The sequence below is a fragment of the Grammomys surdaster genome, unplaced genomic scaffold (assembly GCF_004785775.1).
Source record: "Grammomys surdaster isolate TR1022 unplaced genomic scaffold, NIH_TR_1.0 125996, whole genome shotgun sequence".
Lineage (NCBI taxonomy): Eukaryota > Metazoa > Chordata > Mammalia > Rodentia > Muridae > Grammomys > Grammomys surdaster.
Window position 1 is genome coordinate 4,884,725 of NW_021620812.1, and position 20,323 is coordinate 4,905,047.

The 20,323-nt window shown below is 41.2% G+C and overlaps 1 protein-coding gene across 1 annotated transcript in view; it reads right to left on the reverse strand.

Annotated features, from left to right (window-relative positions):
* Tnni3k (TNNI3 interacting kinase) overlaps positions 1 to 20,323 on the reverse strand; it is a 253,119-nt gene that overhangs the window by 228,712 nt on the left and 4,084 nt on the right. Inside the window, exons 3-5 of the mRNA XM_028754295.1 lie at positions 11,940 to 12,025; positions 10,630 to 10,727; positions 3,962 to 4,072 (exon numbers count right to left, since the gene is read on the reverse strand). Coding sequence (XP_028610128.1) covers positions 3,962 to 4,072; positions 10,630 to 10,727; positions 11,940 to 12,025 — 295 coding nt within the window. The remainder of the gene's footprint in view (positions 1 to 3,961; positions 4,073 to 10,629; positions 10,728 to 11,939; positions 12,026 to 20,323) is intronic.

The following is a 20,323-nucleotide window of genomic DNA, read 5'->3' on the forward strand; positions in this document are numbered from 1 at the left end:
TTCCTTTCTTTCTTTCTTTCTTTCTTTCTTTCTTTCTTTCTGTCTTTCTTCCTTTCTTTCTTTCTTTCTTGGATATTCTATCTACACTCCAGATGCCATTCCCTTACTCCATTTTCCTCCCTCATCCAGGAACTCCCCATCCCATCCCCCCTCCTCCTGCCTTTATGAGGATGTGCCCCCACCCACTCCCCCACTCCTACCTCCCCACCCTTGAATTCCCCCACACTTGGCATCCAGCCTTCATGGGACCAAGAATCTCCTCTCCCACCTATGTCCGACAAGGCCCTCCTCTTTTACATATACAGCTAGAGCCATAGGTCCCTCTCTATGTGCTCCCAGGCTGGTGGTTTAGATACTGGGAGCTCTGGTTGGTTGGTATTGTTGCTCTCCTCATGGGGCTGCAAACCCTTTCAGCTCCTTCAGCTCCTTCTCTCTAACTCCTCCATTGGGAACTCCTTGATCAGTTCAATGGTTAGCCGTGAGCATCTGCCTCTAAATATGTCAGACTCTGGTGGACCTCTAAGGATACAGTCACATCAGGCTCCTGTCAGCATGCACTTTCTGACATCCACATCAGCATCTACCTTTGGTGACTGCACATGGGATGGATACCCAGGTGGAATGGTCTCCAAACAGCCCCTCCTTCAGTTTCTGTCCCACACTTTGTCTCTATATTTGCTCCCTTGAGAATTTTGTTACTCCTTCTAAGAAGGACCAAAGCACCCATACTTGGTCTTCCTTCTTCATAAGCTTCATGTGGTTTGTGAGTTGCATCTTGGGTATTGCGAGCTTCTGGGCTAATATCCAATTATCAGTGAGTGAATACCATATGTCTTCTTTTGTGATTGGGTTACCTCACTCAGGATGATATTTTCTAGTTCCATCCATTTACCTAAGAATTTCTTGAATTCATTGTTTTTAATAGCTGAGTAATACTCCATTGTGTAAATGTACCACATTTTCTGTATCCATTCCTCTGTTGAAGGACATCTGGGTTCTTTCCAGCTTCTGGCTATTATAATTAAGGCTGCTATGAACATAGTGGAGCATATGTCCTTGTTATATGTTGGAGCATCTTCTGGGTATATGCCCAGGAGTGGTATAGCTGGGTCCTCAGTTAATGCTAAGTCCAATTTTCTGAGGAACCACGAAACTGATTTCCGTGGTTGCACCATCTTGCAATCCCACCAACAATGGAGGAGTGTTCCTCTTTCTTCACATCCTTGCCAGCATGTGCTATCACCTGAGTTTTTGATCTTAGCCAATCTGACTGGTGTGAGGTGGAACCTAGGGTTGTTTTGATTTGCATTTCCCTGATGACTAAGGATGGTGAAAATTTCTTTAGGTGCTTCTTGGCCATTCGAGTTTCCTCAGTTGAGAATTCTTTGTTTAGTTCTGTACCCCATTTTTTAATAGGGTTATTTGGTTGTCTGGAGTCTAATTTCTTGAGTTCTTTGTATATTTTAGATATTATCCCTCTATTGGATGTAGGATTGGTAAAGATCTTTTCCTAGTCTGTTGGTTGCCGTTTTGTCTTATTGACAGTGTCCTTTGCCTTACAGAAGCTTTGCAATTTTATGAGGTCCCATTTGTCAATTATTGATCTTAGAGCATAAGCCATTGGTGTTCTGTTCAGGAACTTTTCCCCTGTGCCCAATATTCAAGGCTCTTCCCCACCTTCTTTTCTGTTAGATTCAGTGTGGCTTCTGGGAATGAAACTCAGCCCTCAAGCTCAGCTGATGAGCCATTTCTTCAGCTCAAACATGTACAATTGAATATGGTGATTTAGGGTGATTTTTTTTATTTGTTTTTGTGTTTTGTTCTTTTTGGGAGAGGACAAAGATAGCATTTCACCGAATTACTTTTCTTACCTGACCAATGACTTAATTAGGACGATGTGTAAGAGTAGAACAAAGGATGCTGAGCCCAAACCCATTTCATGTACAGCTGGTTACTGGCTATAGGAGTCATTAAGCTTTGTACACTGGGTAGGTAGGGAAATCGGGTAATGCACTAAGAAATTAGCACTGGTAGAGACCTACCTGAATTGTTTTATTAGAGTTTGCCCTGAGCAGGTAAAATCAATGATCTGTTTGTCCCTAATTCACAGCCTAAGAAAACAAGGCCGTTTGAAGATGCTGAAGAGAGTAGCCTGCTAAACATCACTTGCAAATTCATCAGCTCATTAAAGGTTGGGCATCCTTCAGAGGAGTGCCAGAAATATTTTTCAGCTCTTCTACTAAGATTTCTTAATGTTTACGGCTCTAGTTGAAATTTTATACTTTTGATAGGCAAGAAGAAAACGCTTTTAAGTAACTTTACTGAGGTTTCTGTCTTTCCCCATAAACAGTGACAACTGATGCTATACGTTTACAACAATACCTCTGAATATCTGTGTTAATCTTTCAGTGAGTAAGATTTTGTAGCGATGAGAAAGAATAGCATAAGGGAAAATCTTCTGTTCCCAACATGACACTGTTACCTGTGAGGACCTGCGGAGTCGCATCTTTAGGAGACATGGCTCAAACATATGTCATAGATTTTACATGTGGCTTTATCCATGTCTCTTTTCACACTTGTTTGAGGGATTGTGTATTGCTGAAAATAGGTACTGTTGAATTTGAGATATGAAAAATTTCAAAAGTAACTATTTAACAAGGAGGTGGAGGGCCGCTATCTACTACCTTAATGAACTTTGCAAGCGGGTACATCTTAGTAGAGCTCGGAAGGGGTGGGATTTTGAACAGAATGACCAGGATTCCAGACAGAATCTGTACTCAATGGCTCTGTCATTGTAAGAAATTTTCTCTCAGGAGACCTGATGTGCTACCTAATTCATCAGGGACAATAAAAAAACTACTCCAGTGTGCGTAAAGTTAGCCACGTGTTTTCACAGTGGTCTGTTTAAAATGTAATACTTGATAAAGCTAAGAAAAGATTGGATACCTTCTCAGAACCTTATCTTGCTGATGACGCATCCAGCATACCCACCCACTCCCAACTCCCCATGATTATTGTGGCTCCTGCAGTGTCTGGGCATTTGTGAGCATTGGGTCTCGAGCCTGTGTGCTTCCACTGTCAGAGCTATGCCACGACACTCAGGCTTCTGGTTCAGAATCACGATCCTTCAGAATCTCTGACATAGAGCTCATGTAAGTGATGCCTACTTCTCCAGAGTTGCCATATTTTATCACTCTACAGTACTCACTGGCAACTCAGATTATATAATATCTTCTTTTCTTCTTCGTTGTCTGACTCTTGTATTTAACTGCGCTCCACAGAAATGGAGATTTTGTCTGCTGTCTTGGTCCTGCCATCTAAGCACTCAGAACAGTGTCTGAGGTATATTTGTGTTTAATAAATGTCTTTTCATTGTATATATTTTTTCATGTATATATATATATGAAAAAAATATATATATTTGCATATATATATTTGCATTTCTCCTCACTTTGTAGGAAGCAATCTTCAGGGTGCTTCGTGTGGAAACTTTAATTAGACTAGAAAATAGTTATTTTCTAGGAGTTGAAGCCAGAATTTTGCATGTGTCAGGCAATAATCTACCACTGAGTTATAACCTAACCTGTCCATTACTGTTTTCCAAATAAAGAAAGCAGAGCATAAGAGTTAGTAACTTCCTCAAAGAAAGGAGAGAAAGCTGTTGTGGCCACGCTGCCTGAGTGCAAAGCATTTGCTTTCAACACAGCATAGCATATCTTATATCCAGGCATCTTTATATTAATTGGTATTTCAGTATGTTGTTATACAATGCTCCCAACTCAGTATAAAATCACATTGACATAGCTAAACTTCCCTGTCAGGGTAAATGTGTCCAGTAGTTAGAAAAAAGCAGAATAAGACCTAGGATCTGAAAATACCAGTGTCTCACACAATGACATACGATTAGAAAAGGCTGGTAACATTTTTTTTCTTCTCCCGATGTGGGAGAGGCCAGACTCACGTCCCGGTGTCCAGCTATTGCGGCTACGTGGAGGGCCGTGAGGCCGCCGTACCCCACTTGCTGAACATCTGCTCCGCTGTGCAACAGTGAAGTGATAAGTTCCAGGCTATCCTGTAATGAGACACAACTTGAGTGGTTTTTTTCCACTAAAAGCAGATGGTGAGGCTGTGCGCAGGGTGCTGTTGATTTCCTGGTTATCCGAGGCTTGGGTGTTCAGAGAAAGCCTAAGTGCGACTTCTGAGGAGAGCTTGAATTGGTAAGCAGAATGGACCAAATTGCAGAATGGAGTAGCACCCATCGACCCTTGCCACATAATTGGGACAGGTGGAAAGAGTACTTCTCTGTGGCAAGGTTGCTCAATAGTATCAATCATCCAAGTGTCAAGCCTACAAACATGACTTGTTAGTAACTAACACCAACCCCACAGAAGTCAGGAGCTTACAGGAAGAGTGTAAAATTAAAGGTTCTTTTTTTTTTTTTGAGAATGAGGATGAAACATTTCTTCTAAGATGAAAATGTAACAAACACAGAACAAACCACAATTCACTGGACTTTTGTGGTAATTATATAATTCTTATTTCTAATACAATGGCATCATGGGGCATACACAATAACTCAGTATTGTCTAACTTGGTTCAGAACATGAGAGGGTGATGTGATGGCCCGTGTACTCACAAACCCCCAGATATTGGCAGAAACACAAAGTTCTGTCTGCTTCACCCTCTATTAAAAATTCAAAGAAGGCATGGCAGTGCGTGCCTGCAATGCCAGCAGTTGGGAGGCTGAAGCCAGTCTCTGTCTCAATAAATAAATGAGTCATAAGTAAATAAATAAATACATAATCTCAATGTCTATAATACTTGGAGTATGGATGCCTGACGTGTCAGGGAAGAGGAATCTTCACAAGATGCACCACTTATGAACTAAATCTCGTAATTTTGAAATTCAACAATATAAATAATATTCCACTGCTTACAAACTAAGTTCATTTTTTAAACATCATCCTATACATACATATGAAGGTTTAGAAACTGTAGTTTAAGGGTTTAAAACTGAAGCAAAGGTCTTCAGAATTATGCAACGGATCTTTGCTTCCACCCATCGGCTCTACCAAGAAAATTAAATACTGTGGAGAATCCAGGGAGTCTTCTGATCTGCTTCTCTGTTGTCATGACTGAAATAACTGGGGAGAAGAGGGTCTGTTTCATTTTGCTCTTCTGAGTCACAGTCAGTCTTTGAAGGAACCTACACATGAACTCATGACAGGAAACTGGAAGTGGGATCCATGGAGGAATGGCTCTTGCCAGCCCGCTCAGCCATCTTTCCTACACTCCCCAAGAGCAACCGCCCAACAGTAGGCTAGGCCTTCTCACATCAATCACCAGTCAAGACAGTTCCTCACAGACGCCGATCCGATGAAAGCAATTCTCTGGCGGCGGTTCCCTCTTCCCAAATGACTCTAAATTGTGGTCATTGAACTAAACACTAGCTGGGGCATGTTGGCTCTTTCTGCTTCACCTAAAAACAAACAGACAAACAAAACAAACCCTCTCTTTCTCAACTCAGAAGACACCACACTTTGATCAGGTATAAGCTAATTTCCTATTACCTTGCCTTTCCTTTCTGATCTTCTGGGATATGCTATAGTGTTGAAGAGGGCCATACTGCCATGGCTCAGTCTGCTCTGTGCTGCCTAGTGCAGGCCTGATCCAGTCTGCACTATGATCTCCTCCTAATCTTGGTTCTGCCTTTTTACCTCAGAAGGTGTCACTTAAGGTACTTTCTTGAAGCTTTCCGTCCTTAGACTCTGCTTCTCAACTATCCCTATGGGCATTCTGGATCATAAAATGAGCCTCCTTCTCATGTTTAGATTGAGCCAGGGCTGGGCGTTGGACTTAGGTCTACTAACTCTGAACAATATGATTTTCTTAACAAGCCGAGCTACCCCTAGTCCCTGACTCTCAGCTCCTTCTTGTGTTGTAATGAGACTCCCATAAGAAATCTGAACTAGGGTTGAACAGGGAAGAGCCCCCTTCATATAGCCTGCCAATCTCTGCTCACTTCTTAATAATTTAGAAGCCTTGAGTCTCAGGATGGGTCACATCATTGTTTGCCTTATAACATTCACTTATTTGTCATCCTATCTTGTTCCTTAGCCATGGAGATCATGAGTCCTAAGATGGAAAAAGTGCAGAGATGAACCAAGCATTCATATCATGTTTGTGTAAGACTGTTTTGGAGGCTCAGCTAACTCAGGCTTGGGAGAGAAGGTGCTCCAGGAAGTAAAGCTGTCTGATGTAAGGACTGAGACAAGATGTTGTTCTAGGGTAATTATTATATCAATTTATGAGCATAACTGTTTAATTAATGCGAGGCCCTATTATTAACACTGTTTTAAAAAGTCATGATTACTTGGAAATTTTAGTTAAGAAGGCCTCCCCCCCAAATGGGATTTTTTTTCTTAGATTTTTATTCCTTCTTCTTCTTCTTCAAAGAGTTCTTTATTACTTTCTTGACAAATTCCCATTTGGGAAAAATGCAATCCTTAGTCAAGTCATTTGTACAAATAGAAAGAAGTCTTGGATTAAAAAATCAATTTAAGTTAATGAATCTTTTAATCTCTCCTCTAAATCATTGGTTCTTAATTCTCATCTTGGGATTGTACTGTGCTTTTGGTTGTCAAAACTGGTAATGAGGGCAGTGACTGGGCCTGAATTTAGAAAGGAAGATGGGGATGCCCCAGAATGTTTTACCATGCACAGAATAGAGCTTTACCATGGGCTTAGTTAATCCAGTCATGCCAATAGAGTTAATGCTAAATAGTTCCAGTATGAGAACAGCCTTTGGAAACTGTGGAGCAGTTGCTCTGGGTCTGTATCCAGGACTGCTGAAACAAAACTCTCAAGTTGTTAACTAACTGCATATGCTGAGAAGGTAGAAAAGATTGGGCTGGGGAGTATAGCAGTCAGCAAGCTGACGACCCACAGAGGAAGCCTCGGAGTTCACAACCCACAGAGAAAGTGTTGTCACAACCCACAGAGGAGGGCCCTGAGATCTCTAAAAGATCTGGTTCTGTAGAAAAGACCTGGGGACATTCCTCCATCTCCTTCCACTTTGCAAAAAACTTGTATATATATTACATATAATATGTATATATTATGTGATAAATATGCAACAAATATGATTTGGGATGAGATCTTAGGAGAAACGTACAGAATAGAACAAATAAATCACCTTTCTACATCAGCTTCCAACTTGTGAAAGCTAAAGAAAGAATTAAAAACTACTGCTCCTGACCTCTAAAGACATGTCACGTAGGTAGGTGAATCACGATTTTCCTGTGCGTTGCATGTGAGGCAGGTTTGGGGCTAAGTTGGATGGTCTAATTCAATCTTTTGTTCATTTGAATTCCTAGGTAATCTCTTCTGAACCATATTAAGGCTCAGTATTTCCCCTCCAACATCTGCATATCATTTTAGGTGCATACAGTATTTAAATATGGAGGCTGGATAGTCAGAACTCTAGAGAAGGATTTAGGGAACAAGCTTCGGTTCCCTTTTAGAATTTTGCACACAGAGACTTCGCATTTCAACTAAGTGATCCAATTTAATGAATTTAAACAAACAAACAAACAAACAAACAAACAAACAAACAAACAAAACTGTTAACTTAGGGAGCCCAGAGACATGGGAAGCTAGGAAGCTAGCTTTGCTTTTCTTTGTGAGACCGGATCTGTCTCAATGGTCATTCTTCTGGCTGCCAGTAGGAGGAGAGAGAGAGCAAACATCTGCTACCCGTGTGAAAAGACTCTTCTCCTATTCTGTTTTGCAAATCAAACTTGCAATCAAGCCATATCTGAAGTCAATTTGTCAAATATCTGCATACGGATGTGTTTCCAAAGAGCGTATTTTATATGGCATCAACTGGTTGTTTCGCTCAATGTGTATGTGAACAAATACTTGCTTAAGAGAATTTTACTCTTAATAAAACGGCGAGCAGAAATCTATGCATAAGGTAAAACTTTTGATGTAATTTTCAACATTTTTATTGTTACAAACCAGATGACAGACCCATTTCATTTTATTTTCTGTGTAAAATAGATAAAAACCAAGTGTCTAAAAATTATATTTTTTTAAAAAAAATTAAATTGCACAATAATGGTTAATTTTATTAGCAGTTTCCTTGTAAGAGTTATTTTGCTAGTACTAAATATGGATTTCTTTTTAAAATCTCCCAAATCACTTAACAAAACAGATAATTATGTTTACTCTAACTTTTCTTTTAAGGGAAGAAATGACACTAGGAATAAGCCTAAATACCTTGCGCATCCTCAGCAAAGACAAGCCTTAGCACCCTGCGCATGCTCAGAAGTAGCAAGCTACAGGTACGTCCCCGACTTTCCCCCAGCTCTGCTTTGGAGATGAGAAAACTGGAGGGCAGAGGGAACGATCAGTTGTTTTCTGAACATGTAGCCATCACCTGAAAGTCTTAAAATTGACAGGTGAGTACATCTAGTTTAGCTTCTAAGCTGCTGGAACTCTCGAGGCTGAGCCGCATCAAGATAATGTCTGGATACTTGATAAGTCCCGGATGCTATTTACTCAGGACCTTCTCTAGGTTCTATATGGTGAAGAATCAAAGCAAAATCCTCAGTTCCGATGTTGAGAGTTCACAGAGCAACGTGTAAAACACATAAATAACCCTGAAATTATGAGTGCTGCAATAAAAGATAAAGTTTAAATTGGAATCCGAGATTGAGTGCAATAAAATCTGGGAGCTCAAGAGGGCTTAAGGAGGCTCAGTTTGTGTTGATTTAAAGTACCTAATAACGGTGCGATGAGAAAAAAGAACTAAAAAATATTTTAGCAGGAAAATTAGAAGGAAAAACAGAGATATGTGGGAACGGGGTAAAGCAGTGCTCTTGAAACTGTTGCCTGAAAATACCTGTGTGGGATTTAAAAAAAAATGTACATTTGCCCGCGATGGCTAAATTTATACTTTAACCTGACCCAAATCATTGCATGCAGGTATTAATCAGGTGATGTGGGCTCCTGGTAAGCACATGGATTTTTACAAGAGCTTTGTGTTTAAATGGCACTGATGCTTTTACATATGTAAATGACTCAGTGTTTCCCTGGATACTGTGAAGAGAGGTTTGTCTACTTTGTTTCCTAAGAGCCTACCTTTCAACCATTTTGAAGAAGTTACAGTCAGTGCCCTTTCTGTAGCAGATAACACAAGAAACAAAGCAGAGAGATTCTAAAAATGGAAATGCAGTTTCTACAAGCAGAGGTGGGTGCCATGAACTGCACAAATACCATGACTCCACAGCATCCAGAAACCTCTTGCGTGACAGTGTCACAGTGACTCTCAACACAGGCATGATTACAGGAAAGAACTCCAGACTGAGACAGTCCAGTGTCTCACAAAGCACCTCGGCTGTCAATCAGCACCTTTCTATTCCTTGCAGAGGCATTATTATCCCTTCTCTGCCTTCAGGGAAAATGTTTGTCACACATTATCCTGAACCTAGCTGCCTGTGTTTGAGTTTTGCAGAACGAGTAGCAGATATTAAAGAGAATTTAACACTTAGCTGCTGGTTCCCCAGCAAGCTATTGGCAATGACCAGGCATTGACTGGAGATGCACAGAGCAGCTTGCAGGTATCTGCAGGATACATTGAGAGAAATCAAGTCTGAATCATGAGTAATAGTAAATTTGACTTGCGGAGTCAGCACGATGTAAAATCACCCATGTGGAGTCCCAATTAAAAAAAAGTTGCTTGACCATGTTGGTTTGTGGTAGGAACTGCCCTGACCATGATAACTGGAGTGGGAAGACCTGTCCACTGTGGGCATCACCATTCCCTCACAAGGAGATCCGAAAGTAGATCTGAGAGTTAACAGTAAGCTGAGCACAAGTATGCTTTCTGTTCTTGACTAGGAATGCAATAGAACCAGCTCCTTCAGGTTCCTGCCACTATAACCTCCCAACAATGGTCAACTGTAACCTCATTTTTATGAGCCAAACACCCTTTATCCCCTGTATCACCTTTGTCGGAATATTTAATCGCATCACTAGAAAGGAAAATAACACAGTGGGAAAGGGTAGTCCTCTCCCCACAATGTAAACTCGTCAGATGTCTGCAAGTACAGAGGGTCATTAAGAAGCCAACAGTTGCTTCTTTCTAGACTTGCATACAAGGATGCAGTAAAACTCTGTCATAGACTCACATGCGATCAAGAAGAAGCAAACATTCAATATAGCTATAACGATTGGAGCTGGGCTCAATTGTGGCAGGTTATAATCACTTTTCTATGATCAACCAGGCATCTGACACCCATCTTCATTTTTTTATTTCTGTAAAACAAATACTAACATTTGAATCTTATGGATTTCTTCAGTGGCCAAGGAGATAATCCACATTCAACATCTGAAATTAGTCAGAGTGATCGACTGAGGGAAAGTCACTGTGGCTAGAGTGTCACATTACTTACATGTTATATGAATGTACATGTCTGAGAGTCTTGAGGGTCACTTCCGATACCAAATATCCCAAAGTGCCTGTCTCATTTAATACCAGTTCTGTGGGGTTGGGGTGGAGTAAAAATCAGGACCGATGCTGTCCTTAACCCTAACAAAGTTTGTATAAGGATGAAAAGGCCATACCTTGTAAACAGCCAAGTGCAGTGCTGGAAACCCATTTCTTGTCAGTCTGGATGGACGGAGCCCTTTTAACACTAGGGCACGGATATGTGACTTGTTGCCTAGAGAGAAATATGAAGACTGATTTGTTGCAGGGGCTTTCTGAAGCACTTCACCGTCTTCCTCTGACTTAAGGATAAATGCTATTCAGACTTGTGAAAATGTCTGCCCACTGTTCAAGTCCACGCCTAATGCACTTGTATTCATGGGCATTATTTCATAACTCACAAGCTTTTCTCACACACGTTCAACTTTGCATGGACGCTGTGTGCTGCAACAGACTCGGCTCATGGGCTTTAATTCTTTCAACATCATAAGATTCTAAACTCTAGATTTTAACTGGCACAGTGGCTGATGTGTGTAATCTCAGCAGTCTGAGGAAATTGAGACAGGAGGACTGCCACAAATTTGAGGCTAGCCTCGACTACAGAGAAGTCCTTGTCTCAAAAATGCACATGCAAAATGAAACAATAAAAACCTCATGCGATTACAAGTGAATTCATCCTCATAAATTACTAGTAGAAAGCTAAGATGACAATGTAGTCACACAGGATCCTACAGAAGATTATCAGTAGTAAAAACCACTCTGATGTGGTAGCTCTGGAAGAGGCTGGGCAGCCAGCTCTCATTAGGAAGGAGGGGATATGAAACCAAGTCTGTTCTGAGGGATCAGGTAAGTTAAGGCAGATTTTGTCCATTGATAACACAATTCCATTGCTACATCCAAAAAGCTTTGCTCAGCTTGATCAGTAACTAAATACCTACTTTCCATTTGACAATTCATTAACTGTATTGAGCTGCTATTGTATGCTGAGGCCTGTCATAAGTTGGCATCTCTTTGAAATTAAATGATGTACAAGCAGAATGACACTCATGTTCACTTTGAGCAATCTCCCTGTCTTCAGATTCTACGTTTAACTTTTTTTTTTCTCCCCACATACACTTGTTTCTTCGAGGTAATCGACAGTCTGATCATATCAGGGAGTGTTCTCAAGGTACCTCCATTAAACATGATTCTCAGCACCCTGTACTAAAAACACTTGTTGATAGCCAAGCTAACTGAGTTACATGGTTTAGAAAAGAAAATAAATAGAAATTCAGAGATACAGATCAAGGATCTACAGGGGTCACCACTCATGTGGATGTCATCAGGTTCCTAGGAGCAACGCCAAAGAGAAATTGAGTCTGATAGGACCTTCCTGCTGCCCACTGTGACACCCCATGTCCCAATCTCATAGGCATATCTCTGGCTTGGACAGGTTCCAGGCACTTACCTCCACAGACACAGCAGAGGTGCAGCAGGGACAGGCCACGCTCTGTGCGGTAATTCAAACTGACTTCACTGAAGGCTTCATCAGAGCTGAAAAAGCACGGGGCAGATAAGCAGAAACTCACCTCTTAGCATGTTGCCTCTGTTTGAGAAGCGATTGTTGGTCTATAAATTCAGAATTGACTTTTGCTATAAGTCTGCTCCTGGAAGAAGCGTTTTTGAATCCTCCATGTGAAGAAGTAACATTTGGCGAAAATAATATCAATAGTTGAAAGACTCAAGGTAAGGTAAAGATTCAAACATATACTGTGTTCCAATATAATTAAATAAACATAAAATCTAGTTTTACCAAACCCCTTATAAAGTATAGACGTCTAAAAGTCAAATTATTTCTTTCGCATTCAAATGTTTGTATTACATTCATAGACAAAGTGGAATAGTCACAAAAGGAAAAAAGGAGGGAGGGGGAGGGAGGGAGGGAGATATAGATATAAAGGAGGCATTGTGTTGTATTTGATAAGAGGGTGGGAAAAGGAATATAACCCACATGTATGACAATTCCTGCCTGAGGCCAAGTTACCTTGCACTCTAGCTGGGTCAGCTGTCTCAGATCACCTAAGATATGGTCGCCAGTGAGCAGAGGAATGGAGACATTAATGAATTTCTTACCTTTGTCCTATCAAAGCCTTTGCCCCCAAGAGGACTCTGGGAGCCACAGGCAGCCTTTCAACAGGAAGTTAGAGCTAAATTTTTTGACCTCTTCAGGTCCTTGGCACTCCCAGGACATTATTCAGTAGAAAGGAGATCAAGTCCTTGGCCTCCAGGTCAGCTTCAAGGGGCCTTCGGCCTATTTTAATCTCAGCAGCTCTAGAGAGATGTCTGGTCTCTGGTGAGGGGTGCAGGGGATTCCTATCACCTTTAAAGTACTTATACTTGAAAGGCTCAATAAACTCAGGCCATTTGCATCAAGGCTTCCAGTTAAAGAACTTCAAAGGCTGTTGGAATTTTGAAATAGAAAAAGTTCTATTCTCCAGGGTGCTGCTAAAAAGAGCAGGCCTCTAAATCTAGGGACCTTGAGAGGGCCCAAGAAAGGCTTTAATTAGCAACTCTAAGCCCTGTGGTCTGTTTTCACAGACATGTGGGATATTCTTCCCCTGAACAAAACAGGCTTAGCTGCCCACACTAGAAAAGCATTCAGACCACATAAGCTTGCCCTTACTCAGAGGGACCGAGAGATGGTTTGTTATGAGCAACGTTGACTCACCACAGGCTGGGGATGAAGGCTCAGATCACTCTACATTCTATATTCCAAAGTGGAAGTTGTATGGGAACTTTCACAGTCTTAGAACGAAAAACAAGTCACAGGTCGAGTCACTTAATCAGATATTTAGCTTTACTTTTTAAGTTTTGTGTTCTGTGCTTATTTGAAAACACTTGAGCACAGAAACAGAGCTCAGATGCCCTGGACCTGTTGTTTCAGGTGGTCATAGACTGACTGATGTATGGAAAAATGAACTTGAGTCCTCAGTATGAGGAGTGTGTGCTGTTAAGCACTAAGCACCACTAGTCATTTCATTTAACAAACATCTTGGTGGGGCTAGCAGGATACAGGGAGGTGAGGAAACCTTCCGCAGGTTCCAGCTACATCCGATGATGTTCTGAGCTTTTTGATGGGTGGAAGCTATTGGCCAATTGAGTTTACTGGAGCAGAATATGAATGAGCATGGACTGGAAACAAGATTTAGGTTACCCCCAAATTCCTTGCTACAACATGGCAGCCATTTAATAAAGTTTTGATAGGAAGAGAGGAAAATTCATAACTCAAAGACTTTTCTAATACGTTGGCAGAAAGATTAGGAGTACAGCACTAGGTGAGCATATTACAGTACGGGGGATGGGTGGCTCACAGCATTAGGTGTGTGCATTATGGCATTATTAGTTGCAGTGTGTAGGCCACAGCATTAGGTGGATGGGTCAAAGTATTAAGTATGTGAGTTATAGCATTATTAGTTGTAGTGTGTGGGTCACACCATTAGGTGGGTGGCTCATAGCATTGGGGGGTTAGGTAGGTTACTCAGATGCTATCTGACAACATTCCTACACCTTTCTTGGTTCGTTGGTTGGACACTAGAGGTCTATTATTATTTCTCAGAAGATTTATCTAATGATCAAAGAGATGTTTGGTCACATACAGAAGAGGGCAGCAAATGACTATTTAGGGGAGTAAAGATGCTCCAAGGTAATTTTAATCTGGACTTACAATGTTCCAACTTCTCTTCATCTCACTGAAGGTCTAGTCAGCAGACTTTCAGTGAGTGGTTTATTACTTCTCAGGAACCTTTGCTCAAAGAAGCCAGAGGACAACATGAAACCACATGGTCACCACTTCTGGCTTGTGGGTCCCATGGATGCAACCAGAGTGTCAGGCTTGGTGACAAGCACTGCCAATACCCTCTGGCCATCTTGCCAGGTCCATTGCCATATGTATACCCTTGACAATATAAAATGAAAGTTAACTTTTACCCAAGTACTCCAAACCTAGCTCTTCTCTCAGTGTTCCCACTAAGGTTAAGTTCATGCAGTTTGGTCAAAAGAAATCCCATCTCTTGCTGTTCTTAGAGTTTGTGTCAGTTGTGTGGTTTTGTCCACTAACAGAGGTCCCTTTCCTCTTGGCCACCCAAAGGCACTTTTCATGTCCTATGATGTCATTTTCAGGGTAAATGATACTTAAGAAAGCCTGTTTACTCAGCTCATGGCATCAGGAACTCTGTTCATCAGGAATTGGACACACTTCCTGCATACTTTATTGAGGACAGAAAATCTAGTCTCCCTTGCTTGCTTGCAAAGCAAGGGCATGTGCTATTTAATGTCTTGAACAGAGTGTAAACTGAAGTCCTTGGGGGAGAAAAAGCCATGCCTTCCTAAGATACTGCAAGGGCCAGTGACTGGGGAGATACTAAGATACTGCTCAGTGAATGGGGAGAGCTGGAACTTTGTTACCTTGGCTTATATTCAGCTGTTTTAGTGGCCACTTGAAGCTTCCTTTGGTGTCTGTCCTAATATTCTTGTCACATGTAAAACCCTGCTGCCTTATACTGTTTAGAAGCCAGCCCCAGGCAGAATGTGATAAGTTTACATAGTTTCTGAAAACCTTTGTGTATCTCTTCTTTTGCTACTTTCAAACACTTCGATTTTACTTGCATTGTGTCCGGGTTAGATACTTTTGTTAGACTGATACAAGAGCTATTTTGGGAAAAGGAATCTCAACTGAGAAATGATTCTCTCAAATTGTTTGTGGGGAAGCATGTAGGGCATTTTCTTTATTAGTGATGGATGTGGGAGGGCCTAACCCAAGGAGAGCAATGCCACTCACCGGCATGTGGTCTTGGATTGTATAAGGAAGCAAGCTGAGCAGGGCAGGATGAGCAAGGCAGTGAATAGCACTCCTCCTTGGGCTCTGCTTCAGTGCCTACTGCCAAGTTCCTGCTTTGATTTTCTACCTGGGTCTTGCTCTGCCACTAAGTACATTTAAGACAAATAAACTACTCTCCAAATTGCTTTTGGTTAGTATTTCTCAAAGCAATAGAAACACTCTTTAAGACACTTTGTTTCTGTATGTTTTTAAGTCAGGAGAAATTTTAACAGGATGCCAATGTTACTGGCAAGAGTACCTTAAAATCAGCTTAAACTTTAATATGAAATTTGAAATGTTGCAAGGCTACTTCAGGCAAATTGTAATTTTCAAATGCCAATGACTTATCAAACAAACTTTTCTGTTTCAGTTTTAGTCTACTTTAGCATGAAGTAGATATGCACAAGCTGATAATGATGCTACTGCATTTTGAAAGTGATTGGCTACAAAACGTTCAAAGTAATGTTTTGTTCAGGGAGAAAGCACAGTGTGTGCAAGGAATTACAAGGGAGATAATGAAGTCGGTGTGAGGAAAGGCACCTTCTATTCGCCTCCTGAAAAAGCCCCTCTGGGCCCAGCGTACTCCTCCACAGCAGATTTAAGACAACACAGCCAATTGTGAAGTTTAGCTGTTACAGAAGTAGACCCAAACCCTGGAAGATGACCCTACTAAGGAAGAATGAAAGACATCTCTTAAGGTTTTAAGAAGCCTTGGGGAGCCATGTGTTCTTCAAAACAGACCCAAAGTATTGTCTGAAATGTTTGGGTAGAGTTCGTGGCAATAATCAACAAAACGGAAACAAAACAAACATCAATACTGCCAAAAGCAGAGATACTTGAAACCAAATTCATGTTGTCTCAGATTTGCACCTCAGGTTCTGTACTTATTGAGTGAGGGGAACCTCCCCCCCTCCCTCCCCTCTCCCTCTCTTACTCTCACTTCCTCCCCATTCTCTTCTTTTGTTCCCCCTCTCCCTCTCTTCTCCTTCACCTTCCCCTCTTCCTCAGGGCTCCTTGCCCACTCCACACCTCTTTATCTGCCATAGCTTGTTACCTTAAGGCTCCCACTCATTCCTCCTCTCTTCCTTCTCCCTCCTTCTCCTTTCAGAAGACACTACCTCTAACATCCTCCTTCCTAACTGTCTCAAAATCATAGGTAAGTAGTGAAGTTAAAGCTAACCTAAATCAATGCTTTAGCAAAAATCATGCTGTTGATGGCTGCTAGTAAAAGTCCTACAATGTCTAACCGAGTGAAACCTCACAAAACCTTACACCATGAGGTTATTATCTGAAATATCTAATGTTTAGTTACCTTCCACCACCTGCTCTCTATCATAGTAATGGCTTAGGTTTAGAGCCTAATTTTGTTTCAACCTTATCTGAAACAGTTATAGTCAACGAACACTTCTGAAACAGATAACAAGAGAAACAGAGTAGAGGACCACTCAAGACAGGAATTCAGTTTCCAGAAATAGAGGTGAGAGAAAGGGGTATGGGGGAGTGAACATGGCTCTTATTGTGAGTAGAGGGCTCCGAAGTAGAAGCTATTCAGCAAACATGCTTGTGGATATTCATGGGACACTTGTTGGAAAAGACCTGGATGGTGATTTCTGTTTCACTGTTTCATGGGACTCTGCAAAGCACTGTATGAGAAGGAGTAGCCAGCAATGTGAAACACAGTAGGAAGATGGTGTCTTATTGCTATGAAGGAACACTATGACCCTGAGAGCTCTTACAAAGGAGACATTTAATTGGGAATTGCTGACAGTTTAGAGGTTTAGTCCATTATAGCCATGGCAGGAAACATGGCATCTATGCAGGTAGGCATTGGGCTAGAGCGATACCTTGGAGTTCTAAATTTGGATTCTTGGGCAGCAGGAAGGGGGAATGACACTGGTTTTGGCTTGAGCATCTGAAACCTCCCTATAAGTTTATTGAGGGGTATGGGCATCCATTTTCACTCAAACCACCACATTCTACTCCTTGGCTCTCATAGGCTTATATCTACATCGTAATACTAAACTGTATTAGGTCCAACTTTAAAAGTCCCCATCCGTAGTCTGTCACAATCTCCTCACTGTTTAAAGGTCCAAATTCCAAAGTTTCTTCTGAGACTCATGGCAATCTCTTAAATCTAAACCCCTATAAAATAAAATGAAAAAGAGGCTCACATACTTCACATATAATGACACAGGACATACATTCCCATTCCAACATGGAGGAAAAGGAGCACAGTGAAGAAAAACCAAACTAAAGCAAGACTGACAACCAGCTGGACAGAGGCCACACTCTGCATCTCCATGTGTGACGTCAAAGCACTGTCCAGATCTTTAACTCCTTTCAGCTTTGTTGACTACAACACACTTCTTTCCCTTGGGTTGGTTCCACTGTCTGTCAGCAGCTTTCCTTAGCAGCTACCCCATGACTCTGGCATCTCCAGTGTTTTGGGTCTCCAAAGCAATCCTGGTTTCACCTTTACAGCTTTACACAGTGGCCTTTCTAGGCCTCCATTCAGAGATACTCCTGACACATGCCCAACCTCAGCATGTCTTGGGAGAAGATTCCATAACTTTTTTATTGTATCCTTGACTATAAAGACAAAAGCACATGGCTGATGTTACCAAGCTCTGTTGCTTGCTGAGGCTGGAATATGCCTCCTTGTTCAGATAAATTTTCACAAGCTTTCTTTTTTTAATGATTTCCTTCATTGCCTCAACTTGCCTGTCCTTGAACTCATTCTATAAGTCAGCTTGGCCTGGAACTTGGAGATCTGCCAGCATCTGCCTTTGGAGGGCTGAGATTAAAGGTTTGTACCATCATGCATTGCCCTGAGCTTCTCTTTAATTAATTTCTTTACACAACTTGGAAGCTTAGGTAGGTGAGGCCTTGGTGTGAGGTCCCCACTTCCTTTATTTCACTTAATATTTGCTTTTCTTTTATCTGCTTACACTTCCTGGTGCTCCCTTTGTCCTCAATCTGTATGTTTGATATTCTTACTTGCTCATCTTATGCCTTTTCATTATAGATCTGCATAAGCTTGGCCACTAATGACCATCAACAGAGTCCATACGAGACTCTGAAAATCTACTCTGCCAAAGCTGTTAATCTATATCATTTTTCAATTTGACCTCAGGAAGATTCTTTTTGGACAGGGGCAAATTCTTCACCAAATGATCTCTAGGACACATGTTAATATTCTTCCCCTCTGAAACCTCTTAAGCCAGGTCCCCTCACAGTTCAAATCACCCTCAGCACCACAGTCTTCCAGTCTCCTATAGTACAGCCTGTTAAGCCCCACTTAAAGTATCCAATTGCTTTTCTAGTCCAAAGTTCTAGAGTTCCATATTCTTCTATGCAAAAACAATGGTCCATCGCTTTTACAGCAATACTCCACTCTTGAGGCCAACTTCTTACTTAGTTAGGGTTTTTATTACTGTAAAGAGACACCACAATCATGGCATCTCTTATAAAGTAAAGCATTTAATTGGGACTGGCTTACAGTTCAGATGTTTAGTTCATTATCATCATGGCGGGAAGCATGGAAGCATCCAGGCAGACGTGGTGCTTGAGAAGTAGCTCAGAGTTCTACATCTGGATTCTCAAGAATCAGGAAGAAAGTGAGACTCTGAGCCTGGCTTGAGCATTTGAAATCTCAAAGTCAACCCCCAGTGACACACTTCCTCCAACAAGGCGACATCTACTCCAATAAGGCCTCATCTCCTAATAGTGCTACTTCCTGTGAGCCCCAGGGGTCTATTTTCATTCAAACCACCACAGATGGTCATCTTCTCTCTTCTCTTCTTGCATTTTCTCTGCTTTTGAGGAGTTGAATTAATTTTTACCTTCTCTGCTCATTATTTTGTACATCAATATATTGTATCAGCCAACTTCTCAAACATTTCACCTTTAATAATTCCCCACTTGTGGTTGTGTCAGATGTCCTCTGAGAGTAGGAGGTGATGGATGAGAAGTCTAATTGGATCACGAAGCAGCACACACTTATGGCTAAAAGTTAAAGGCTAAGAAAAGAGTTCATTACGCTTCAAGGCAGAAAGTAACCTTTAGGTACAGAACTACCCCCTTTTAATAATTAAGGAAATAATTTGCTATTAGAAAAATATTCATGAGTGTGACTCCATCTTAATTAGGAATTTTATCCAGGACCCAGCAAGCACCACTATCAACTCATTAGAATGTATTGTCGGTGAGGGGCATAGCAGGTGATAAAAAATGCAAGAAGGAATTAGAGAATAAATTGAGCCCCAGGCATTAGAACATGCAACCGATGCCCAGTTGTCAGGGAATGTGAGACATGCAGCTCCTTTAAAAAAGTTCACAGGAGAGAAAACAGGTTTTCCTGAGGAATAGTTGCTTCAAGATCTTAGGTATTTTAATTATGTTCATCAAAACAGAAACATTTGACTGGACGTTGATGGGAAATGAAAATGGTGGCTAGAATTTAGGATGTAACTTTTCAAAAAGATTGCATCCCCATTTTTAAGTTAAGCCTGTCATTTTGTTTAGAATTGCACTTCTGAACGTTGCTGTGTCTGCTGTCTGCAAGTTCATTTATTTTGCTGGCCTTAATAAAAGTCTCCAGAGTCCCCAGAGGATGAAATATACAAAGATAAAGCTTAGTGGCATGGCTGACATGTGGTGGGCACTAACTTGGCAGTTTATTTATCATTTAGAAGCTAGCATATTAGTGTTTTTTGCAAACAAAAATATAGAAAACGCACACAAGATGGAGATGCACGTCTTGTGATCACATAGACCAGGCCTGGACCACAAATAGATAGAAGGCATTGTGAAGAAGAAAATATTGAGCTGAAAACTGTGGCAATTAGAGGCAGCAGAGGGAGTACATTGTACATGGATGTACCAGTCTGCCTTCCCATCCTTCTGGCTTTTGTTTTTTATCTTGTTCCTGCCTCCTGTTCATGACTTCAACACGTGTCCAAAGCCATAAGTGAACA